At 45.1% G+C, this 26,993-nt stretch overlaps 1 protein-coding gene across 2 annotated transcripts in view; it reads right to left on the bottom strand.

Moving 5' to 3' along the window:
• TULP4 (TUB like protein 4) overlaps nucleotides 1–26,993 on the bottom strand; it is a 114,044-nt gene that overhangs the window by 17,021 nt on the left and 70,030 nt on the right. Inside the window, exons 4-11 of one of the 2 annotated variants that reach the window (XM_084889698.1) lie at nucleotides 22,269–22,397; nucleotides 17,260–17,421; nucleotides 14,861–15,041; nucleotides 14,074–14,208; nucleotides 9,664–9,830; nucleotides 4,800–5,024; nucleotides 3,552–3,786; nucleotides 833–977 (exon numbers count right to left, since the gene is read on the bottom strand). In XM_084889698.1, coding sequence (XP_084745824.1) covers nucleotides 833–977; nucleotides 3,552–3,786; nucleotides 4,800–5,024; nucleotides 9,664–9,830; nucleotides 14,074–14,208; nucleotides 14,861–15,041; nucleotides 17,260–17,421; nucleotides 22,269–22,397 — 1,379 coding nt within the window. Of the gene's footprint in view, nucleotides 1–832; nucleotides 978–3,551; nucleotides 3,787–4,799; nucleotides 5,025–9,663; nucleotides 9,831–14,073; nucleotides 14,209–14,860; nucleotides 15,042–17,259; nucleotides 17,422–21,805; nucleotides 21,875–22,268; nucleotides 22,398–26,993 lie in introns of those variants that run through there. The other variant, XM_084889699.1, reaches the window with a different exon arrangement.

The raw sequence follows: 26,993 nt of genomic DNA, 5'->3' as shown, positions 1-26,993 counted from the left end.
AGCATTATTTTTTTAAAATAAATCTTTATTGTTCATATTATTACAAATATTCCTCTCCCCCCCCCCCCATTGCTCTCCTCCACCAGGTTCCCACCCCACCCTCTGCCCTTTCCCCACCCCCCATTGTCCTCATCCATAGGTGCAAAGTTTATGTTCAGTCTCTTCCCACATCCCCCCTCCCCTTTCCCCCAAGAATCCTCAGTTCACTCCCCTTCCATACCTCTGATTCTACTATATTCAACAGTTAATATTGTTCATCAGTTGTTGTTTTTTTAATTTCCTTGGTTTTTAGATTCACTTGTTGATAGTTACGTATTTGTTGTTCATAATTTTTATCTTTATTTACTTTCTCTTCTGAAAGAATCCCCTTCAGCAATTCATATAATTCTGGTTTGGTGGTGATGAACTCCTTTAGCTTTTTTTTTTATTAGTGAAGCTCTTTATCTGGCCTTCGATTCTGAGTGATAGCTCAGCATTATACAGCATTATACACATTGAATCTGACAATCTTTTCAACACATTACCTACACTGTAACACCTTTTCCTAACTTTCTCAAACTGTATGCCTGGGGGCTCTGGCCACCCTGTGCCACCCACCACCAGCACTGCCCCAGAGAAGCCCTGGGGCTTAGCCAACTTCCCATGGGGTGTCTTTTTCTGTCCAGAAGAAAGAAGGGAAGTTGTGGCCATTGCAGGCTAACCTTCCGGATGAATGTGGGGGTGCAGGTGTCTCTGTGCTCTCCTGTTGTTGGTTTCAATGGGATTCTACTACAGGCACAACACACACACCTCCAGTGCCACAGAAAAGAGGCAAACACCCTGAAGAGATTACCTTGGGAGTTTGGGTGATTTGCTTGCTTGGGAGATTTTGGGAGATTTCTTGGTAGCCCAGTCATCACTTAGTTCGATGTCACTTGAGTCCGAGCAGTTGCAGCTGTCGATCATGGTAGAAATCAAGCTGTTCCCATAGATTTCATCTGGTAAGACACCAACCAGCAAGTATAAGGGAAGTGACATGAGACCCTAACAATGATCATTAGAAACTAAAGGACAGGCTATCATTTTAAGTCCAGAGAGTGAAATGGAAAGAAGCAGAGTACTGCTGTCATTTACATTTTTATGCTATTACTAGAGGCCTGATGCACAAAGATTCCTGCAAGAATGGACCTTCCTTCCCCTGGCTGCCGCCTAAGCTCTGGCCAGAGCCACCTTTCCACTCGGGTCCAGAGCCGCCTTTCTGCCTTCCCCAAGGTCAGGTGCTGCCCAGAGGCCTTGGGGGGGGGGGGGGGGAGGAGGGCACGCGCTGGGGCGGTGTGGAATGCCCCTGGCCACTTGGCACCTGCATATGCAAAATAACCTGCCGTCTTTGTTGTGTTAATTTGCATACTCTCTCCTGATTGGCTGGTGGGTGTCATGAAGGTATGGTCAATTTGCATTTTACTCTCTTATTGATGTAGATATTTTCTAAGCAATTACTTCTACATTTATCAAATGGGCACAGTATTTTAATGCCCTGAAATGTACAACATAGTCCAGTACTTTACTGTGCCAACAGTTGAGACCAAAATGGCTTCACTGTTGTGCTTATGAAACACCAAATGTCAGGGACTCGTGGGCTGCCCAGAGCCGAGTGAGGGTCTTGCTGACTCTTGGACTCCCTCCCAAACCTATTTCTGACCTGGGATCTGGAGAAGCCCTTGTTGGGTCCGGGCCTGCTCTCAGAAAGGAGACCTGACGGAGCCGCCATGTATGGCTTGTAGAACAGTCTGCTGGCCTTGCCCCCAGGTTGCCTGTGGAGGCCAGGCTGTCCAACTGGTGGAGCTGTTTGCAATGCCTGCAGGGAAGCCTGTGCAGTTGGACTTTCAGGGTAGCTCTGGGTTCCACTGAGGGTACCTGTATAGAAGCCACTCAGGGTAACTCTGCAAACTGGCCACCAGGCAGAAGATTGGAGGCCCCAAGGCAGAAGGTGAAGTGCACAGAGGTGGGGCCATCACAAAACTGCTAAGTAGATGAGGCTCATGTCTGATATCCTCCTTCGGTCACCTCTAACCATCAATGGCTCCTTTCTTCCTCCATCCCCTAAAAATCACATTTTCTTCTAAATTCACACCCACAGCCCTTTTGCTTTTGTCACTTTGCTTCCTTCCTCCCCTCCTTTTCGCTCGCCTCCCTATCAGCTCCCATTTATTCTACTCGCTCTCCTTGTTCTTGGTACTAGTTCATCACATGAGTCAAAAGAAAAACACACACAAAACAATTGAATACTGGAGTGATTAAGTGTGGCCAAGGTTGAAAAGCCATTGCCCTGTGCCTCTAGGATAGCTCTGGCCATACCGCAGGTCACAGTGGCTTCAGGGACATAACGACAGGCACAAGCCAGTCTATGGGAGAGAGGATGAATGGGAGCTAGGACGTGGAAAGAACAGAGTGAAACTAATGCCAACAGACCTCATTTAACTCCTGTTATCCAAGGTCAGGTGCTTGCCAGGCACTGGGCATACAGAGATGACTCAGTTTCCTCCCCACAGGCCCTCAGAATTCAGGGGCAGACAGAGCCCCCGCAAGACTACTGTGTGCCTCTTGGGATCTCAGCAGCCACACTGACGGGGGACAAGCACCGAGGACAGTGAAGCGGAGTTCACTGTCAGGGGGCAGAACGTTTGGGCTGGCAGGTACGGCTGACGGGTGCTCAGGCCTCGACAGGCACTGGCTGAGGACACTGGGCAGGAATAGTCAGTACAAACAAAAAGAACACAGTCCTGTCCAGAGCTCACAAAGCAGAGTCGCAGGAACAGGTGTGCAGGGAGCACCGTGAGCACATCCACTGAGCAATGCAGCTGCAGAGGACAGGTTCTGGAAGGGAGCCGTGCTCATCACGCCAGATCTTTATGAACAGCAAGGCATTTTCCCTGGTTACCGGTGACAAGCAGTTCCCAGTAGATCAGTGAGGGACAGAGATCCCTGTGGCAGGAGATGGGAGGAGCCGGAGGTGTGGGGATTTTAATTCTTTCCTTCACGTGAGGCGGGGCAGGGACAGACCTCGCATGACGAGCAGGCTGTCTCAATAGCACACGGAGCCCTCAATGATCACTACCCCCCGGAGAGCCCTGTGCCAGTGTCCCCTTCACCGACGGCCCCACCACATGCGGTTAAAAGTCCCATGAAAAAAGTACGTGCAGCCGGGACCGGTTTGGCTCAGTGGATAGAGCGTCGGCCTGCGGACGGAAGGGTCCCAGGTTCGATTCCGGTCAAGGGCATGTACCTTGGTTGCGGGCACATCCCCAGTGGGGGGTGTGCAAGAGGCAGCTGGTCGATGTTTCTCTCTCATCGACGTTTCTAACTCTCTGTCCCTCTCAATTCCTCTCTGTGTAAAATCAATAAAATATATTAAAAAAGAAAAAAGTGCGTGCAGTCATGAACTTGCACAGGCATTTAGGCATCTGGAAATGGAGTGGCTCCGAGGATGTGCCCGCTAGCCCACATTCCACAAACGGGCTGTCAGGAACCACACCTGACAACGAGGCGTCAGTCCCTCTGGCGAGGGAACCCACCTGATTTGCTGTCCGTCCGGGGGTCCATGATGACAAACTCGGGCCGCAGCTTGCTGATCCGCCGCCCCTTGAGGATGGGCACGAGCCCGCCCATGTACTCCAGGTAGAGCGTGTAGCATGGGCCTCCCACCTCTGGGTCATCCTCCGTGCGCTTCATGGTGCAGTGCAGGCGCTCGTTGCCGGCCGACGGGTAGCTGACAAAGTCTCGCATGTTGTTAGGGTCTGGAATGGGGGGCTGAAGGCAGCAGAGAAAACAGGGAGAGAGTGTGGCTTACTGGTGACTGACAGAACCCTGCCTGGTGGCCCAGTTGGGGTGAACCATGTGGCATGGAGTGGTGACTGGTAACTCTGGGTGGATGTCAGGATCTGCTGGGAGCTTTTAAAAACACACACCTGAGCCAGGATCCCACCTCAGACAGTGAAACTGCACTTCTAGGGAGTGGGCCTGGGCACGTGTATTTTATAAAAACTCCCCAGGTCATTTCAATATGCAGCCAGGTTGAGACTTACAGGTTCAGGAGCAGGCTACAAAGCAACTTGAAAGAAAAAAATTACAACAGATTCTAAGGCTCTCATGTTTCAGGAAAAATGTAATCCATGAGTCAATCTCCTACTTGGAAGCAGAGACAGAATACAAAAAAGAGAACCCAGAAAGAAACCTCCGGTTAGGAGGCAGCCCAGGCCTGAAAGGCACCGGGCGGACACAGTCCACACTCTCACTGAAAACAGAGCAGTTTTGGGATTACAGTCAGTACAGACGGGCAGTGAGTGCTGGGCGGGTCGCTCCTCCTCAGCACAGGTGAGGATGGCAGGCCCTAAGCCCTGACTGGCTCAATCCTCACCATCCCCATAAGGAGCTATGGAGGAAGTTACTCAACTTTTAGGAACCTGTTTCCTGCTTTCTCAAGGGAATGACAGTACATCTGCCAGGAAGTCATGAATGAATGAGGCAGCTGATCACAGGGTGACATGGAGCTCAGAGCACTGCCTCTGCCATGAGAAAGCTGATGTCCGTCACATGAGGGGGATGTCTGGTGGATGCACTCAGGATGGTGCACATGTGGGAGTATGTGGCGGAACTCTGCAGAGCCACACCCCTTCCCCACCCTGACCTGGGGGGGGGGGGGGGACTCTCAGCCATCTTCCTGTCTCTGCCCCCTCTCTGCACGGGTGAGGAGGAGGGCAGTGGGGGGTGGGGGGAGTGAAGGGAGGTGGAGGGGAGAGTAGGCAGAGGGAGGAGGGCTCTACCTTGATGGTGGGGATGAAGGCGGAGGAGAGGTAGGAGCAGAGGCGAGGGGGCAGGGTCAGCTTGCTGACGTCCTTGTCTTCTCGCAGCGCACTGGCAATGGCCTGCTGGCACAGCAGCTGCAGGCTGGACACCCGGTGCTCCACACGCACCACGTACAGGGCCGGTCCCGAAGCCATCAGCAGCCTGGAGTCCCGGTGGCCCCAGCAGATGGAGATGATGGGGCGCTGCCAGGAAGTGAAGGGCAACCACGCATAAGCTTTCACTCTTGTAAGCAAAGAAAGCTCATGCATGCTTATCTCAAGCAAATAGGTTATGCGAGTATTTGTTTTAAAAAGTACAACAGGAATCCTCAATACTGTATTATGAACATTCAGTACTTTCACTGAAAAGCAGTTAGATCCTCAGGCCGGAGTATAGATAGATTACTGGAATCATTTTTACAAAGTTCCTGTACATATATTAACTCACTTACTTTAGTGCCATTAAAACCTAAAGTAGCGACGTTTCTACCAGAAGATGCAATAGGCTGAGGGTGCAGCAACACGTACTCCTTACTAAAGCTCTGATTATCTGGACCCCAAGTAGCTGGTTCAGTTCCCATGGCGTGGGCAGGTGAGGAGTGGACCCGATGGCCCTTCCCCTTTGTCCGGACAGACATACTGACACTGGATCGGGGGCAGGATCTGTGTGGCCTGGAGGCCACCACATAACCCCTGCAAGTCTACTCTCTCCCGAGCCAGTGGGAGCTGTGAGCATGGAAGGAATGAAAGATGTCGGCGAGCTCCCGGGACCTTTCATAGGTCATACCCACACACGTGAAGTCCCTGTTATCCGCAGCCACCCTCCAGCTGATGGGTCTGAGAGGAAGTGGAGAGCTAGCTGGAAGAGGGAGGGGAAGGAGGACGCAGGTCCTGTGGTGGCCTCGTAGGGGTTGGTGGCCATCACTTGCTTGGAAAAGGCCGGCTGGCATCCAAATGTGCAAGTAGAAAGTGCTTGTGCTGCAAACACTCAGAGCTGGGGGTGCCGTCTAAGTAAGATCAGCCAAGGAAGAAAGCAAGGGGTGAGGGGCTGTGATGGAGAAGATACAAGAGAATTTGCTCTTTCCGATCCAGGCAGATGGAGTTCTAATTTAATGAAGTCTTTAGGGTCTCAAAGGTGAGAAGTGGGGATACCAGATCTTTAATATGAATGACAGATAGAAACAGAATTTTTACAACTTTAGTGACAACAGCAAGATAAAAGGAGCACAGGAAGACACTTGCTTAAAATTGTCCCCAGGGTCAGCTAATCCAGGTTTTAACTTCAAAACCAACCACTGGCTGAAGATAATTCAGCTTTCATTTCCATCACAGAGGCCAGCTGCAGCACCAGAGGGGGACCAGGGAGCCTGGAACTCAAGTTTGGGGCTTCCAGAAACTTCCAAGAAGGGCCTCCTTACAAGAAGATCCCACCAGAGGGACGAGCCCATAGAGGGGCCTGTTAATTCAGAGCAAGGTTACTCACTGCTGAAGACAAGGCAGATGACACATAAAAAACACAGTCAATTTTCTTTGGTGTCACCAATCCCCACAAGTGCCGGTCAGGACAGAGGTTCTGTTAGTACCAAAACTGTGATTAATCTTAAAGACAAACCACTGCCCCCAAGTGTCTGTATTCCCTCATTGTCAGTGCTGAGCCATCTAAAAGGAGTGCAGGTTCGTTACTCTACGGCCACAACACGATGGAACAGTGAGGTCAAGGGCCAGCTTCAACCCCTAGGGCATCCGAAGACACACAAAGTATGTCCGAACCCTACCTCCTGCCACTACAGAGAGGCCATGCATTTGCCCAGTCACTTATTCAGCTCCTGAGCTGCCAGTCAGCTTTTCAGTGAAGACCTGGTACCTGTGCACAATGGGCCACACAGACTCCAGGTGTGAGAGTAAGGTAAAATCCCGCCCTTGCGCACTGACCCTCTGAGGTGGGAGGGGAGGGACAGTAACTGAGTATCTGCCCGGATGACGGGGTGACGCCAGGTGGGGAAAGTGCTGCGAAGAAAACGGGACTAGGTAAGGGCAAGGTCAAGAGCAGGGCTGTTTGAGCAGAGGGAACCCCCTGATCCATTCGTTAACAGGAAATGACGGCTTCCTCACTATGTTACTGTTTGTATACAGCAGTGAACTGGATGAAGTCTTCTAAAAATGTGAGAGAAGTACAAAGCAGGGTGTCCTCTCCGTATTAAAGCTAAGCTGATCACGCTGGATTAAAGTCGACAACAAAAAGGGTCAAAGAGAGAGAACACTGGCTCAAGAGCAAATGCACTTCAGATGTTTCACAGACCCTGTAGACGGGGATGATTAATGTCTGTACAGAATATGTCAGAAAGGAAAGCTATTTAGAGGAGCTCACCTTCAAACGGACTAAGCCGATGACTGGTCACCAATGACTGTGTTGGCTGGAGCTGTGGACATTCTGAATATTAAGTTACGATGATTTGGCCACCAACCAAGTGAAATAAAAAAGCTAGCTCAGGATTCAGTCACCCCAGCTGAGCTTCAGAAGAACACACCATTGTGTTATGTAAGCAGATGAGCAGGGAAGGACTTTCTTATCCATTTACAACAAAAAGGAAAAGCACGCGAAGCAGCTTCCTGAGAATAGGTAGAGCTAATCCTCAACAAAAGGACGCAAATATGCTTTTGCTAAAGGTTTCTCCATCAAGAGTGTAGAAGTCTATGAGCACAAATGCAATCTTTCACTTGATTTTTCAGTTTCCACACCTACCATCTTCTTTTCCTTCTCTCTTAAATTTTTTACCCAAATACCTTACATCAATGATTGAACCTTGTACAATAGAATACAATCCCACTTGCTTTTAATGCAAGAAAAAGTTCATAAAGCTAAAACAAAACAAAACAAAACAAAACAAAACTACTGACCAACTGACAACCCAGACCCAAACTGCGGCGGGCAGCAAGCTTCAGTCAGTAATGCTAACTCTGAAAACCTGTGCCAGATGACCAGCTATGCCATTATTTATAGATGGTCACAGGTAAGAGAAAATGAGGTCAATTATAGGATTTTAAATTACAATAGGTAGGAAGGGAAGGAAAATAAATTATAGCGTATTTCCTTATAAGAGCTTCAGCCACAGGCAGAGCTATTATGAGTAAATCAGGAGAATCAATTTTAAAGCTAAGGCTGCGTGAGTTTGTGCTTGGCAACGGCTTTGTACGCAATAACCTACAATCTAATTAACTTGGAAATAAATTGTCCAATCTAAACTGCATTAAATTCTTTTTATAAACAGTTCAATAAATAGCCCAACTTCCTTCCTGCTATAAAAATGTTCCTGCCTTTGGACTCCATGAGTAGCATAGCACAGATAACATGATTTCAGAATCATTCTAGGCAAAGAGAGAGTTGGTACTATATAAAATTAATATTGTGTTTGATTTTTAATAGCATATATTGAACTTTATATTATTGAGGCAATTTTTTCAATGGTTGAAACAAACCTTCAAATGAAAAAAAGAATCACTGATTTGTTAAAATGCTAAGACACTGTATAGATACTTTTCTCCAAAGAAAGATCAGCCAACACACACCCCAGAAAATAACAAGTGTTGGCAAGAACGTAGAGAAGCTAGAACCTTTGGGTACTGTTGGTGCAATGTAAACTGGTGCAGCCACCATGAAAAACAGTATGACAGTTCCTCCAAAACTAGAAATAAAACTACCATATAATCCAGCAAGTGTCCTGGGTATTTACTTAAAAGAACTGAAAGCAATTTTTCAAGTTATAATTGTATCTCCTTGGTCACAGCAGCATTAGACCTAAATAGCTAAAAGGTGGAAGGAACCCAATGCCCACCGAAGGATGAATGTATAACATGGTGTATATACACACACATATATGTAATGACATATTATTCAGCCTTAAAAAAAAAAGAAAATTCTGGCATATGCTATAACGTGGGTGAACTTTGAGAAAAGGTTATGTTAACTAAAAATTTAGAAAGTCATAAAAAGACAAACACTATATGATTCCATTGATATGAGGTATGTACAATAATCAAATGCAAAGAAACAGAATGGGATAAAGTTTCAGTTTTATAAAATGAAAAAGTCCTAGAGATTGGTTAGACCACAATGGTATATACTTCACACTACCTAACTATACACTTAAAAATGGTAAGATGGTAAATTTTATGTTATGTACATCTTATTATAATTTTTTAAAAGATATATTTAAATAATCAATGCCTGCATCTAATTACAAAATACCCCAATATGGCATACCTGCCTCTCTAATGAGCTGGGTGAGGTTAGGACATAAGTCCCTAGGTTACTATCACCCCCATCAATCATCAACTCACTCCCAGCTCTGTGTCCAGCCCACCCTGCTGAGGATCATCCTCTGCCATACTGACCCAGACCAGACCGAATGATCTGAAGATTTCTGGAACATAAAACAGACAGAAAGGGGCCCACCTGTGCACTTTCTCAAAGAACTTTTAAGCTTTTAACACTGTTTAACAGTAACTTAGTTGAAATATAAAAATACATTACTGACTTAACAAACATAAAGTTGGAGTGAATAAATTAAGATTGAGCATCCATTTCTGCACATTTCTGATTTCTACTTCAGACTGATAACACCAGGTCACTCTGCTTACTGTCTATTCATTTGACTGGGCAATAAAATATTTTGGTTAAAAAGCAAAAATGTCTTTCTCCCTTTGTTTCCTGGTTCATACCCATAATTTAATTAAAGCCAACGAAGGATTAAAATCTGTCAAAGACAGTGACAGTGAGTATAACCCACTCATGACTCTCTCATGCAGACTGGGGCACACAGTGGATGCCCGCCCCAATCCTTACTTGCACAAGTGTGTCCAGTGTGAAGATGTGTTCCCCGCGCACATTGTAGAACTTGACCATGGCACTCCTCAGGAGAGGGCCGTTGGGAAGGTCACCAAGCTGCGCCTGCCGTTCCATCCCAGCGACTGCCAGAAGGTCTCCCTGGGTGCACCACTGGGCCACCACCTCTGAAATCACAAAAAGAATGGCCTGAAACATGCCTCTCCTGGACTTTCACTTGAGTAGTTTAAAAAAGAGACACTTGACAAATACAACAGTGGTTCTCCCCTTTTCTCTCATGAAGACGTTAGCTACCTATTTCTCTGAAAACAACACAGACTCTATTAAAAACAGGTGCTTAAAAACTGAAACATAACAGGTGAAACATGACAGCTAAAAGATAATGAAATTAAAGAAAATATACGACAAAGCTGGCATCCTAAATCTCTCTCTTTAATGCCAGCAATGCCGTAACCAGACTTGCAGAATTCCGGGAGAGCAGGCAAGCTAATAAAACCTATGATGTACATCCTAAGTGCTTTTCCCAGTGCTGTGCCCCGACCAAGAGATGACTCAAAGAAGTCATAAATGCTAAAAGTACAAAGTAAATCAGGGCAAAGCCTAACTTTATACTCATTTGATTTCTATGCACCCCGGGCAGATAATGTGCAGGTAAAGAACATATCTGCATATGAAGGCCCCAACTCTTACCCAACAGCTGACGATGTTGTGGGCTTAGGAAAGAAGATAAGTCTGTTAGGGGGTAGTGTTGTCAGAGAATGTCCACACTGGAGATGTGGTGCCCTCCTACCAGCCTTTCAGTGCCTACAGAATTGGCTATGAAAGGATTTGTCTAATCCCGTTGTGAGCCAGTTACTTCTTCTTGCTGGTGAAATAAGCTGTTGGTACTAATGAGATTTACAGTAGAGCTTTTCTCCCTCAAAACCCTAAGACTATTTGTGGCTTATACAGAGGACCCAGAAGTCTGGAACTCAGGGGCCCATTCTGCAGAGGCTGGACAGGGACTGGGTAAGAGCTGGGTCTACAATTCAACAGCCTAAGCGCTAACAGTCACACGTGATCACGGCCTCTCTCTTTTCATGTGGGCACTGATGCTGACATTAGCACCAGCCATCCTGAGGTCACCGCAGAAACTAACTCCCTTGAAGGCTAGACAGTGGCCTCTCCAGACCCAGGGAAGCCAGAGCTCGTTCGTCAAGTCAGCCACAGACAGAAAGCAGAGACAGTGGCAGCAGAGAGCTGAGAGGAAGGAGTTACGGACAAGCACCAAGTGAAAAAATACACCCTGAGAGAGCGCGCGCGCATCAATAAAAGGAGCCTCCCGCCCCCTTTTCATATAAGAGGATATGAATAAGGTGGAACAAATGAAAAATAACTTTAGAGAATCAAATACATATCCTGGGGAATATATTTTTAAGAAGATGATGGGGGAAGCGAGAGGGCTTGTGCATACACCACAGTGTGCTCTGGATCCAAACGCCCCAATCGCTCCAGTGAAGAGCCTTGTGGTAATGAAACTGAAACGCCCTTTTCTGGATGGTTCCTTTGTAAGCACAAAGATGTCAAAAGGAGGAGCACTAACAGGTAAAACCAGAAAAAGATGAGGTCCACCCTTGTCGAGGGCAGAAGCATCACTGCACCACCACAGAAACAGACACCAGCACTTCATTTTCACAGCTCCTAGCTAACCCGCTTTGGTCAGAGGGTGAGTGGGTACCGGCACTATTTCTTTTGCTGTTTATTCATGTTAATAACATTCTTGGCTTTCTGTCTTTTACCAACAGAAAAGTAGGTTGTTGCTCCCGCAGGGCTGACCTGGACACAGTCACAGTCAGAAGTTGCTCAAAGACAGGCCCTGGGCACTCCAGGCTCTTACGACACTTTGGGAGTCTCAAACATTTTGTTTACTAGGTGGGAGCTGTCTGAGTTAAGAATGAGCCTAGACAAAACTGGTTTGGCTCAGTGGATAGAGCGTCAGCTTGCAGACTGAAAGGTCCCAGGTTCGATTCCAGTCAAGGGCATGTACCTTGGTTGTGGGCACATCCCCAGTAGGGGTGTGCAGGACGCAGCTGATCAATGTTTCTAGCTTTCTATCCCTCTCCCTTCCTCTCTGTAAAAAATCAATAAAATATATTTAAAAAATAAAAGAATGAGCCCAAATATTCACAAGCAAATGTGCAGGGATTTCTTCAGGACAGTTGAGGAATAGAGTGAATAAGAATATGGAGTCACTATGGTCAAGCCTCTAAATTATTCAATAAAGTATGCTGACACCATTCTTGCTTTGACTAGCCTGGGGACTTAACCTTCAGGACTTTCCAGTCCTGCGTCAATGCCTGGATGCGCCTGGCTCACTGTGCGTCTATGGCCTGAACATACATCAAATCCTCAGAGACCATCTGAGTGACCTCAAGAAGAAACTGATCCACTGTCCAGATCACCGGACATCTGACAGTTACCATCTTGGACCAACGCAGGGCTAAGAAGGCAGGACTGATTCTTCTCAAGAATGCACTCTGTACTGTAAGAACCCTCGGCTTTTCTTTCTCTATTGGAATGGTCTGGTATTGCCTAGCTGTGTTTTCTCTGCAAACTCTATGACCCTTGCATAAGTCTTTGTTATTTACTTCTAGACAAAGCCTCCTGAATCTTAATTGAGTGCATTAGACACAGTTATAAAGTTATCTTGAGACAGTTATACTCTATAATGACAAGTCAATCTTTTAAAAGGAGTAAGTTTCACAATAATAGGGCCATGGTGTGCTCAAAGAAATGTTAAAAAGAGAAAATTCTATAAAACAGAGAAACAAAACAATATGAATTTGAATTCCTTTATTTTAAGGCAATGTGGGGTAAAGTGAGACATGCTCTTAAATTTTTGAACTCCTGGCTAAGTTATTATTATTATTTTTTTGGTTGGTAGCAGAATGCAACATCCAAAATATGCCTTACTGGCATAAGGATTATTTTGAGAAGAAATAAGATACAAGACAAGCTCTCTGCTCCCCATAATTGTATAGAAGCAGGACAAATTTGTAAACGTGTATGACTCCCACTAGGAAGAACATAAATTAACCATTGGAAGCAATTTAGACCATTATCAACCCAGAAAAGATACTAGATGAATCTATAAGACAAATTTACGAACTAGTTCTTATCGTCAATTAGTTCCCACAATTTGCTGCCTTAGAAGCTTAGTCTTTTAACTTGGTTTTGTCATTTCTCTAAGATGTATTGCTTCTTTGTTAACATGCTGTATAATTCCACATTCTAACCACCCCGAGTTACTCATTGAGTGCTTTCATGGGTAAGGCCAATGCCTGAGGTGATACATTTCTGCTTGCTTTTTTCTCTTGTCAATTTGTCTTTGGCCGGTCTAGTTTACAGGGCCCCAGCTGCAGACCCTCAGATGGGCAGAGGGAAATGTTTTTTTCCTCCCCTACATTCTCAAGAAAGAGTAAAAGTCACAACAAAGGGTAAACACTCCAAATAAGGTGAACCAATTTATAGTTCACTGTGTGATAAAAAAATAAATAAGTCCCAAATTTGGGATTCTCAGATCTTTCTTCAAGGCACAACTTGCTTGGGAAACATTTGCAAAAACAAAATCACTCCTGCCCCTATGCACACACAAATGAGTCTGCAATGCAGAAACAGGTGCTGGGTGATGAGGATGCAGGCTGGCTGCAAACACTCTAAGTTCTTTCCATGTGACATAATCACTGTGCTGGTGATAAGCTAAAGAATATCACAAGTCACCTTTCTGCACTGGGAGTTCTCTGGTTGTATTTATCTGAGACAGTAACAGAAAAATACCATGTGGATCTAATATGGGAGTTAGAATAAAAATCTAGTAAAGAAAAATTCTCAACTGGGAGGGCTATTATGGGTCAGCCCCCCGAGTCACACGTGTCTCTAATCTGCAAATTGGTGGGAATGTGTTGTGGATGCTGCTCCAATACAATCTTGTCGGATAAACAGAGAGCAAAATAATACATCCAAGGTAACTTCACTACACAACCATTAAGGCTTTAATAAGCATTAAAACCACAGGGGCTTCTGTGTAAATGTGTCTCGTGCACCATCTGCTGCATCAAGAACAGCAGGTGCTGCCCTCCACTACTCCGCAGACACAGTGCCAGCCAGAGACAAACACAGCACACACAGAGAGGGCCATAGTGGGAGAAGAGGGAGAAGAGCAGGTGACGATGAAGCCTGAGGTCAGGAATCCCTCTTCTAGGCAAGACCTGGCAGCGACTTGTCAGCCAAGTAGAAAAGAGAAAGGAAATGGCCTCTAACAGACTCCCTAGTCAGAAAGAGGTCATTGCAGGGGACAAGAATCAACAAGTGCGGGGTGTACGACACCCAGCCTGGAAAACGAATCCCTGGGCCTACGGTCGAATGCAGTACCTTTCAATCCTGAGCGGATGACAGTAGGAGACAAGTCATCGTAGCTGTTCATTAGGCTGATGTCCCCCGAGGTGAAGCTGACAGTGAGCAGTGGCCTGATATGCTGCACCGGGACGGGATATGTTACGGGGCCATCTGTGGGGACAAAAGTGCTGAGTAAAAAAGAGACAAGGACACATGACCTAAATCCAGGGCCACAACGCTGCAGTCTTGTGGAGGGTCTTGAAAACCGCCTGGCAGTGCAGGCTGGACTCTGGCCTGGGATACCGCTACAGAAAGAACCATTCTACACCACTCCGAACGACAAGGCCCGCAGAGGGTGCTTTGCAGAGAACCTGGGGCAGTTACTTCCCAAGTGCACCTGTCAGTGCTAAGAACAATCTCCCTCAAGACCTATCTACCCTGAAACACCAGCACTGATCTTAATTTTTTTATGTGTAAACACTGTCTTCTCATAAAATAAACAAACACACACATTCACAGGTATGTGTATGCATTTTCTCTGGGAAGCATAACATCCACTTCTGGGAAAGGAAGCAGAGAAAGTGAGAGCATTTTATGTGCGGGAAACCTATGCCAACGGGGTTTCATCAACCTGACCAGTGAGAGCGAGATGGGGTGGCAGAGAGAAGACAGTCAAATCGAGAACACAGACTGGGCTTTGCAATTTGGCTCATGAACTCTTCCCAACAAGTCAGGGCGCTGTGCCTGCGGCAGACCTTTCCCCCTCTGCCTCTAAAGGGGTTCACTCCCTCTGTACGCCGGTCCCTGGGGAGCAGCGCGCTACCTTGGGGCGGGGAGTAGTCGTCGGAGTCCGTATCGCTCTCGCTGCTGTCCTCCACCAGGAAGGTAGGGTAGTTCCAGGCCATGCTGATGATGCCGTCGGACTCGTGCAGGAGGACGTGCGCCAGCATCCTGCCGTGGCAGTCCATGACGATCACCTGCCCATCGGCCGTGCCGAACAGCACCTGCAAGTGGGCGCCAGGCTGCTGACGGACGGGGGAAGGCCTCTGTCCCACACACCTCACCGCCCCAACTCGTTTAGAAGGACAGAGTATACACGGAATAAAAACACAGGCCAGATAAGCAACTGAGGGGATACACAAGCATTAAGCAGTGAACATTTAGCTGTTACTGCAAAAACTCGAGTCCTCTAATACTGAAATGTGACCAGCAGCACAATCAATATAGTCACTGCGTTGTGTGGACATTATCAAATAATATGAGCAAATCCTGGTTTCACTTTTTGTGGGTTGCTTTGTTTTCTGTGTTGAAGGAAGAGGGTTAAGAGGATTATATGCACTTATTTTTCTGGAAAATAAAGAAGCAGCGGAGGTTCATTGTTAAGAATTTATCAAATTTAGAAGACAGACTTTGGTGTATGTTTGACCTAGAGAAAATATACCCGGTTATGTAAGCATGTTACCTAATCATATGTGGAAAAGATGTTCCTGAAATAGTTTGTCAGTTTTATTTCACTGTGAATAAGAATGGTGTTAGTTAATTAATGTTATAAAGTATTAATGGTGTTATTACCTTCACTGAGTGCTGGCTTTGTGATAAGCACTATAGTAAAGCTGCCCTCGTAACGGTCAGAACACTCCTGTGAGTGAAGGACAGCACTGCTGGAGGCAGCTGGATGGGCCGAGACCTCCAGTTGCTGAGGCTGGCCCTAGGGAACTCCCCCAGGTGGCCGGGTCTGGGAGCACACACTCAGGCCTGCTGGGGGATGGGACAGGCACATGGCAGAGCTGGAGCACAGGCAGGCAGAGGAAGGGGGGAGGGAGTTATCCCCACCCCCATCAGGGCAGTGCAAGAGTATCTCACCAAGGCTGGCAGCTCCCTGACAGTGTTGCCATCCAGCAGGATGTCATGGGGGGAACCTTGATTCCCCTTATAATTCATTTAAGTAGTAATGAGCTCACAGATTTTACAGGACTATTAGGATAAATCAATTACGACCAAATATTTCTTTAAACATGATCCACATTTTAATGACTGAAAGCAACCTGGATGGATTTGGAGAACATCATGCTAAGTGAAATAAGCCAGTCAATGAAAGAAAAATACCACATGATCTCACTCATTTATGGATAATAAAGAAAATTATAAACCGTTGAACAAAAAGATAGATACAGAGACAGTAAAGCATCAAACAGTATGTCAAATTATAGCGGAAAGGTTAGGAAGAGGTGGGGGAGATAAGAGATCAACCAAAGACTTGTATGCATGCATATAAGCATAACCAATGGATGCAAAATTCTGGGGGTTGAGGGCATGTATGGGAGTGGGGGAGAGGCCAATGGTAAGATATGTACACATATAATACCTTAATTTAAAAAAAATGAATAAATAAATATGAAGAGAGGGGAAAGAAAAAAAGGCTGAAACTGTTTTCCCTCAGAAGTGGTGGTCAATTTATTAGTCCCTGACACTTAAAGAAAAACAGACAAAACCAAAGAAGCACTGCAATCTAGGCCCTTAAGCAGGAATCGAACATAAGAACCTTTTGGTGTGCAACCTGAAGTTCTAACCACAAGCAACACCAGCCAGGGCTTCCCTTTATTTTAGATAGGTCCTAAAGTATATTACCAGGTCAAAATGGTTGATAATTTTTAATATTTTTGACATACTGTACACTAAAATGCTTCTTCAAACGTCTAATACATGTTATTACTAGCAATGAATGAGAATACTTACTTGATTGTACTCTTATCAATAATCAGTAAAATCTTTTGTATCAGTTTATTACTACTTTTGTTAAAAGTGAAAATGTCCTCATTATGCTATTTTGCATTTTTTCCCTTAGAATAATTTTCCACCATGATTATTGACTAGTTGAACTTTTTTTGGTAAATTATTTATGTCCATTATCCATTTATTAATTTGCTACTTATGTAGATTTAAAACTAAATTTGTGTCAACATTTTCTGTAATTAAAATATTTACCCAGTGTTTACCACGTTGGTGGGAAATATTATTTCTCCAATCTATGGTTCATTTCAAATTTTTGTTTTAATATTTACCTGGACACCGTCATTGTTCTTTTCCTTTGTGATTCTTTAAGAAGCTTTGGAGCAAACTCCTCTAGCCCCAGCCCTTTTTCCTTGTGTGATAATTTTTAACTCATTTCCTCCTCAGCGCTCATGGTTTTAACATTACACACCTATATTCCAGATGCATTACCTGTTGGTCATCAGGAGTCCAGATGCCACATGTGATCTGACTTTCCAGGTTGATCTCAGATGACCAGTGTCTTTGTCCGCTGACAGAGCCGACCAGGACAAACCCGTCTCGATAGGAAATAAGTGCTTGCGTTCCATCGTGGCTCCACGTGAAGTCACTCACCTTTGAGACACACACAGAGAAAAGTGGTCAATGTGTAACCTTGAATGGAAAGCACTTGCATCAAAGACCTAGATGTAGCTCTTAACTTAGCTTTTGGCTAAGAACAAGGTGGCTTTAAAGAGAACAATATAAATATCCTATATAATAAAAGACTAGTTAGTATGCAAATTGTCCTCTTGACCACGAGTTTGACCAGGGGGTGGGGCCGGCTGGCCAATCTCCTGCGTCCCCTTTCCCTGACTGGCCTGATTGGGGCAGGCCGGCTGGAACCCACCAATGCCTGAATTCGTGCACTGGGCCTCTAATCTTATATAATAAAGAGGTAGTATGCAAACTGACCATCATGCCCTCCTACAAGATGGCCGCCACAAGATGGGTGGCAGAGGAGGGCAGTTGTGGGGAATCAGGCCAGCAAGGGAGGGCAGTTAGGGGTGACCAGGCCAGCAGGGGAGGCAGGGCAGTTGTGGGGGGGGGGGGGGGGGAAGACCAGGCCTGCAAGGGAGGGCAGTTGGGGGCAACCAGGGTGGGCAGTTAGGGGCAACCAGGCCAGCAGGGGAGGGAAGTTGGGGGCAATTGGGCCTGCAGGGGAGCAGTTAGGCCTCAATAAGGCTGGCAGGGGAGTGGTTAGGGAGTGATCAGGCTGGCAAGCAGAAGAAGCTAGGAGCAATCAGGCAGGCAGGCAGGCAAGCAGCTGGGAGCCAACAGTCCCACAGGGATTGAGCCTAAACCAGCAGTAGGACATCCCCTGAGGGGTCCCAGATTGGAGAGGGTGCAGGTTGGGCTGAGGAACAACCCCCTCCAGTGCACAAATTTTGTGCACTGGGGCTCTAGTATATAATATGTGTATTATATCAATATTACATAATGTAAAAGACATTATTTGAAAAGTATTGTATGTGTCAGTGTGGTGCTGAGTGCTTCACAGATGTTAATAAACGTCATAAAGTCCACCTGTGGGAAGTGTCATCATGGCCATTTTACAGAGAAAATGGGCACTGATGGGATAACCAAAATGGGCAAGACCTTTTGTAGACATATGGTTCCATTTCCCTTTAGTAAATATCTAGTAGTAAAATTAATTGCTTGTTCATATGGTTACATGTATATTTAACTGCATAAGAAACTATCAAACTGTTTTCCAAAGTGGTAACACCATTTACACCCCCCATCAGCAGTATATGAGAGTACTAACAGTTCCATACCTCACCAACACTTCGTGCTGTCGGTTTATTTTCGCTTTATTAGTAGCTGTGCAGTGGTATGACATTGTATTTTAATTTGCATTTCCCCAATGACATGATTTCACGTGCTTATTGATTATTTGTATATCATCTTTTGGAACATGTCTGTTCAAATCCCTTGCCATATACATGTATTTATATATATGTATTCCCATTCACCTAATCATATATATCAAGAAGTTGGTCTTCCTATTATGCTGTAAAAAATTTAAATACAATCTTTTATCAGAATCGTTTATGGCAAAAATTTCTCCACTCTGTGGTTTGCCTTTTTATCTTCTTAGTGGTATCTTCCAAAGTGTAAGTTTTACATTTTCATGAAGTCCAATCCAATCTGCAGTAATATTTGAAAGTCCTTTCATTTTGCAAAGATAATGCTTTTCTTTACATGCATTTTAACTCATTTATCTTGGGAAATACTGTGCTAAGAGGAAAAACATCTTAAAAGAGGGCTAAACCATATAGTCCAAGCATATCAAACTTGTGGCCCACGGGCAGCACGCGACCCACAACAAGTATTTTTGCAGCCTCGACAATATAACGGTATGTAAGAAACGTTTTAATAAAAATATTTTAACTTGATTTTTACAATATCCTGTTATACGGGGGAGGAAGGACAGAGCTGCTCCTTAAGCCAGAAGAATCTATGAAGTGGTTCAAAAATAGCACAGCTCGGGAGAATCCAAGATGGATGCACAGGCAAACACCTAGCCGCAGCCGCACACAACAATTTCAATAAAATACAACTAAAATATAAAATGGACATTATCCAGAACTACAGGAAAGTCAGCTGACTGGAAATTCTACAACGAGAAGCAAGGAGAAAACCAGAAGGAAGAGCGGAGGAGCTCTAAAAGTCTAAGGTACGGAGACACGCGGCGCGTGGAGAGGACGGAGCCAGAGAGGAGGGGCGGCTGAGTGCCTGGCTGGCGTTCCCTAGCAGGTAGGAGATAAAAGCTCTGACTGTGCTGGGCCCCAGTTCCGACTGCTCTGAACCCCAGTTCTAGGCCAGACCCTGGTGACCCAGGCTCAAACAGAGGGAGCTGGGCTGTAAAGCGGAACCCTGGGGGAGCAGCGAAGGGAGGTCCCAGAGGTGCTCACATTGTGTGCAGAGAAGGGACGGTTGGCTGTGCCACGGGATTGCTCTGGCGGGAAGGAGACAGGGGCTCCAGACTGCTCTGAACGCCACCTCCAACCCCACTTCCAACTGAACTGAACCCCAATACCAGGCTCACTGGGGGAGAGCCTAGACTGTTTGGTAGCAGGCGAAAATTGAGGGCACCTTTCTCTCAGACGCGCTTGCAACAAGTACTGAAGGACCCTGAGACTCAGGAGCTGCATAGGGCGAGACTGATGGAAGCCAAAGCTGTAGGCTCCACCCTGAAATCCCGCCCCATCAGGGAAGCTGCGAAAATGCCGAGACGAAATAGATCACAAACGAAAGAAATGGAGGACAAAAAGCGACTGGATATAGAGGTTTTTCAAGAATTTCCTAGAAAAGATCGATAAGACCTATGAGGATATGAAAAGGGATCAACTAGAATTAATAAGGAATCAACAAGAAATGATAAGGGATCAACAAGAAATAAAGAATACATTGTCTGAAATAAAAAATATTATACAGAGTCCTAAAAACAGAATGGAAGATCGCAAGAATCAAGTGAAAGATTTGGAACATAAAGAGCCAGAAGACACTCCTCGCAGAAATAAGGCGGCAAGAGAATCCAGAAAATTGAAGATAATGTAAGAAACCTCTGGGACAATTTCAAGCGAACCAACATCAGAATTATGGGGGTTCCAGAAGATGAGAGAGAGCAAGATATCGAAAACATACTGAAAGAAATAGTGACAGAAAACTTCCTCCACCTGGTGAAAGAATTAGACTTACAAGTCCAGGAAGCGCACAGAACTCCAAACAAAAGGAATCCAAAGAGGACCACACCAAGACAAATCATAATTAAAATTCCAAGAGCAAAAGACAAAGAGAGAATATTAAAAGCAGCAAGAGCAAAGCAGGTAGTTACCTATAAAGGAGCACCTATATGATTATTAGCTGATTTCTCAACAGAAACCATGCAGGCCAGATGGGAATGGCAAGAAATATTCAAGGTGATGAATAGTAAGAACCTACAGCCAAAGATAATCTATCCAGCAAAGCTATCACTCAGAATTGAAGGTCAGATAAAGAGCTTCACTAATAAAAAAAAGCTAAAGGAGTTCATCACCACCAAACCAGAATTATATGAATTGCTGAAGGGGGTTCTTTCGGAAGAGAAAGTAAATAAAGATAAAAATTACGAACAACAAATACGTAACTATCAACAAGTGAATCTAAAAACCAAGGAAATTTAAAAAAAAAAATCTGATGAACAATATTAACTGTTGAATATAATAGAATCAGAGGTATGGAAGGGGAGTGAACTGACGATTCTCGGGGAAAAGGGGAGAGGGGAATGTGGGAAGAGACTGAACATAAACTGTGCAGCTATGGATGAGGACAATGGGGGGTGTGGAAAGGGCAGAGGGTGGGGTGGGAACCTGGTGGAGGAGAGCAATGGAGGTGGGGGGGAGGAACATTTGTAATAATATGAACAATAAAAATTTAAAAAAAAAAATAGCACAACTCGGCAGGGCATCCCTGGAGCAGTTGCTTTCCGCCGGGGAGACAAATTTCTACCAGGAAGGAAGAGCTGAGGAGGACAACCGGCGGCCACACTCACTGCAATCTGAGAGAAGGGTGTTGACAACTCAGTTTGGTGAGTGGGTTGTGAGAAACAGTCATGTGGAGCTCCCTGTGAGATAACCGGGAAGATTACAGCACAGGAAAATACCTTGTGAAAGGGAGCAAAAAAGTGATATGCCAGAGTACTTCCGAGGACCGAAGTTTAAGCGATCACACTGAATGTGAAAGTGATTTCACAGATTTAATTAAATCTGATTTCACAGATTTAATAGATGCTGCACTATTTGAAAATAAGAATCTAGAAAATGTATGGAGAATTTCATATTGGGAGGAAAATGACATTAAATAGGTTTCACCTTGCCTCTTACTGCACTAAAAAATAATACTCTGATTCAAATACACAATATAGTCCCTGTTGTCTCTCCAGCAGTCTTTCCCTGAAAGAGCTTCCACCACTCACCTGAGCCCCTCGGTCGTTGACCAGCTCCACAGACCATCTTCCTTCGTACTGAATCCACACAAATATCCCTCCATCAGAAGGTGGTCTGTGGAATCAGGAGAATGCGTGGGGGCAGCCCTCGTAGAGTCCAGTGAAACCTCTGCGGACACAGGCCTATGGAGGAGCCCAGGAGCCATGAGACCGGCTCCCCACAATCAGTGTGTGAAGGTTCTCCGAGTGTCACTTCACCACCCCATGTTAGCAATCATGTCAAATTAAGTCAACGGGTCAGACATTCAGCTGACTCAGAGCGTTCTCACAAGAACAGCACAATGGAAGTACATACACACAAACATGAAAAGCAGGGTTCTAGTTTTATGTGTTTCTACTCCACCCATTTCTGGAAAGAGTTTCCATTTGCCTGGGACACAGGACCCTGTTGTCTCTCCAGCAGTCTTTCCCTGAAAGAGCTTCCACCACTCACCTGAGCCCCTCGGTCGTTGACCAGCTCCACAGACCATCTTCCTTCGTACTGAATCCACACAAATATCCCTCCATCTGCGTCACACGTGGCCAGCTTCTGGTATGGCTCATTCCACCTCACCAGCACAACCTAGAAAACAGCCAAGAAGATAGTTACCACAGGGAATGAACCAGTGGGCCAGGACTACACCTACAAGGAGATCAAACTCCAGAACTAAACAGAGTGCATGGTCAAAGAAAAGCCTGGGGAGGCTGTGGGGATGAGTGGAGGGGCCAGGCCAGAGTCCGCACACGGCAGTCACAGGGAGCCAGACCCAAAGAGCTTCCCAGGAAACAGGAGACACCTGAGCCAGGGATCAGTGAGGCATGGAAATGCCCACCCAGGAAATGGGCCCAGAGGCCATCTGACTCTGCCGTGCCTCTCAGAGATGCAAGGATCTTTCACCTGACAGGACTGTATGAGGGGAACCATTTTCACGGACTATATTGTGTATTTGAATCAGAGTATTATTTTTTAGTGCAGTAAGAGGCAAGGTGAAACCTATTTAATGTCATTTTCCTCCCAATATGAAATTCTCCATACATTTTCTAGATTCTTATTTTCAAATAGTGCAGCATCTAAACATGGCTAATTTGGAAATGACTTTGATCTTTCTCGGCTATCACGCCATCTAAACCACAGAGCCTCTTGAAGGTGGTCTGTGGAATCAGGAGAATGCGTGGGGGCAGCCCTCGTAGAGTCCAGTGAAACCTCTGCGGACACAGGCCTATGGAGGAGCCCAGGAGCCATGAGACCGGCTCCCCACAATCAGTGTGTGAAGGTTCTCCGAGTGTCACCTCACCACCCCATGTTAGCAATCATGTCAAATTAAGTCAACGGGTCAGACATTCAGCTCATACTTAAGGTTCCTGCTATGAGATGCTGTGACCAATACGAAGCTGGAGAAGACCAGGCTCCACTCTTGGGAAAAGTCCAGCTGGGAGCCACAACATCCACAAATACGTGAATATACACTGAGGTGTGTCTATCAGTAGGACTATCATTAACTGGCAAGAGCACGCCTGATGTTCATAAGGAAGCTTTGGATCCCGTCTCTTCCCAGGGCTTTGTGCCTAATAAACCAATTACCCCGCTCGCAAGCCATAGTTTGCTGACCACTGAACTACCCTCATGAACGTGTGGCGCCTGTGCAAATGGTTTCCAAATTCTAATGTATACAGTTGACCCTTGCTAAGGCCACTGACCCCACTCACATAAAAAAAATCCACCTACACCTTTTAATTCCCCTAAAACTTAATTGCAGCTATCCACCAGCTTCTATGAGGGACTGGTTCCAGGACTGCTATAAATACCAAAATCCAAGGATGCTCAAGGCCGCCATATAAAATGGCACAGATCAATGCATGCAATTGGCCATCTGCGCCTGCAGGTGGTGGATGCAAAACCTGGGGACATAGAGGGCTGACACGTATTTATTGAAAAACAGGCACATGCAAGTGGACCCATACAGTTCAAGCCCATGTTGTTTGAGGGTCAACTGTGCAATGACAGATTGTCAAGGACCTCCTCACGCCATCTGTGTCCAAAACACAGACCAACACAGAAGCCCAGTCACTTCTCCAAGTTGTATATGGGCACACCTGTTTTTAGTCCTGAGGTTTGTGTGCAAGGCACCACAGAGCTAGAAGCGGCCCCATAACTAATGGCATTAGCATTAGTTATAAAATGCATAAAAAAAAGATGCATGATAAAATCCTCAAATTTTCCAAGAGGAAATTCTTACCCACTCAAAATGTAAGGATGCTGTTGCTTTAAAAACAAAACAAAACAAAACAAAACAAAACAAAACAAAACAAAACAAAACAAAACATCTCTGGCCCAGCCAGCGTGGCTCAGTGGTTGACTATCAACCTATGAACCAGGAGGTCACAGTTCAATTCCCGGTCAGGGCACAGGCCCAGTTTGCAGGCTTAATCCCCAGTGTGAGACTTTCAGGAGGCAGCTGATCAATGATTCTCTGTCATCATTGATGTTTCTATTTCTCTTTCCTTCTCCCTTCCTCTGTGAAATCAATAAAATTATACATATTTTTAAAATTCAAAAATCAAAGAGAGCTTTGAGACATGGCCATCACTAGTCACATCTAACTTAGCTGATGGTTCCCACGCCACAGGCAACTCCCACGGATGCAGACCGACAGCTCCCAGCAGCCCATTCAGCCTCCCCTCTGCTGAGCGCCTACCACACTCTGGTCCCAGCTCTGCATGTGCAGCACTCACACCACCCACTGTATGGGTGGCAACTGTCACTGCACAGATGCCCTCCCTACTGAGCTGTGCTGCCCGAGGAAAGAGACAGAATCCTGACACACAGTAATTTTGAATATATTGTTCCAAAGAGTAATACATAGTTAGAAATTATTATCCTTATCCAGTTGTATTTTAAAATATATATATATATTTTATTGATTTTTTACAGAGAGGAAGAGAGAGGGAGTTAGAAACATCGATGAAAAAGAACCATCGATCAGCTGCCTCTTGCACACCGCCCCACTGGGGATGTGCCCGCAACCAAGGTACATGCCCTTGACCGGAATCGAACCTGGGACCCTTCCACTGAGCCAAACCAGATTTGGCTCCAGTTGTATCTTAGAACTATAAAAGGTTATTGAAACAGCTTTCAAACTCCCAAAGGCATTTTAACAACAGCCAACACTGCCAGCCTGCCTATTACAAACTGTTGAGTGCTAAGCCACCTTTGTCCTTGTCGAGTTCAGTTCAGTAAATGGACACAATCCAGTGCTCTATCTGCCATTAGAGAGTTGTGAACATACACAGGAGGACCTCAACACAGGTGGATGGGGGCAGCAAATCCAGATTCATTTATTTGATTCTAGTTTTTTAAATTCTCTATTTAAATTACTGATCTAATTTTTTAAAAACTGTAAAACCAAAACAGCAACAAAAGTCTTTAAATGCACTGAATGTGTCGTAAAATTTAGAGTTTCCAAATGGCCAATAAAAGCCAACTGTATAAAGTTCTTCCAGGCCCAGGGATGATCTGGCCTGAGCCTTGCAATGCTATTTGGTTCCTAAGCCACAGGCCCGCCTTTAAGCCCAGTCACTGACCGCCTCCAGAATGGCTGCACAGGACAAACTATGGCCAATAACATGACAGTCATTGCTGACCACGGGTAAGTTAACACATGAACTATAAAAGGTTATTGAAAGCTATTCAAGTACTATGACCATCCTTATGAAATAGTATCTGATGACAAGATGTCATATTTGAGAGCATAAAGGCTAGTCAGTTTCTATACTTTTGCCTTTTTGCTTTAGCATCCAGGAATGGCTGCATATTTGGTTCACATTAGTAATCAAATTCTTCTTCATGAAAACAGCCAGCATAGCCACAACATGTCACAAACACTAAAGAGAAAAGGTAAGACATAAAGTCATTTCTAACTTCACAGATTTCTTGGTCTTGGGAGAACACAGTGGTAGCTTTAAGATCAACAGCAAGTTCACCGGCTCCAGTGCATCTTTTTGCAATTCCTGACCAGCTGAGATGCAGCTATAAATAGAAACAGCCCCCCCACACATATTTCTCTGCTGTGAGTTCTAACCAATAAACCTAAGTGGATCGCTCCCCTAAATTAGGGGAAGAAATCTTTCCAATGATTCTGGGTTTAAAAATAAAGCCATACTGCTAATGTTTCCTTAGATTCATATTCTCATTTCCTCTCTCGTCTGGTCTACAGTTCGTCTTATCTCCCAGAAGTTTATTTCCTGTTCTCCGAATCCTTCCAGTCTATTTGGCAACATCAAGACATACCAGAGTGTTGAGGAATTACCAAGCAGCAGGCCAGCTGGTTTCTCAGCGGCAGAATGCAGGGTGCCCAGGCATTCTAAGCCAGAACTTTCCTTCCCTTTTAAAGGAAAATGGGGCTCAGGGTGCCTCTGGGCACAGAAGAACCTCAGTGTTCAGGGTGTTAGCTGAAGTGGGTGATGTTCTACTAAAAAGACAGACAAGAAGCTAAGCTTTGACCTACAGCTTAGATTATTCAAAAACTGCCAGCCTGTTACCCTCTCTAATGCAGATGTTCTATCATGTTATAGACATTGTTACCAATAAATACTTATCAAGGACTATTAAAGGAGAGAAATCTATACTAAAAGCATAGGACCGGTCAGCTGAAAGCCCATGTGGGCTGTAACCTAATGCCCCAAACAAGTCATTTCACTTCCAACACCTAATACTATTTTTAGAAAAAATTGTCTGTTAACCCAACTCAAGGATATTCATCTTTTCAAGCAAGAACCCTTCAAATAGTGTTGATAAATATGAATATCGTTTATATTTTATAGAAATATATGGATAACCTCAGTAAACAACTAGTATCTTCAATATTCATAAATGTTTTCCTCAACTTAAAGAGAATGTAATTTGAATGAATGCTGAATACAAATAGAGGCAGCATTTTAAAAATTATTGCTGGGTTATCCATGATCCCTTAAAAACACTGTACATATGGCTGCCTTTCAGTTTTTTAAAGACATGCTCATTAGGAAGATAACACCATATGGAAGGGATGAATCATCTATAAGAGGTCAACTCACAACTAGATTTTAGGCGATATTCGTGCTTCTGAAGTTCAAAGCAGCTAAAGAATCTTGTCAACTTGTCCTTATAATATTCAAAGGAACCTTCTTAACTTCCTTATCA

Source organism: Pipistrellus hanaki (genome assembly GCF_964339955.1).
Source record: "Pipistrellus hanaki genome assembly, chromosome: 7".
Classification (NCBI taxonomy): domain Eukaryota; kingdom Metazoa; phylum Chordata; class Mammalia; order Chiroptera; family Vespertilionidae; genus Pipistrellus; species Pipistrellus hanaki.
The sequence above is the reverse complement of the archived record's forward strand: the minus strand, read 5'-3'. Positions and strand labels throughout refer to the sequence as shown.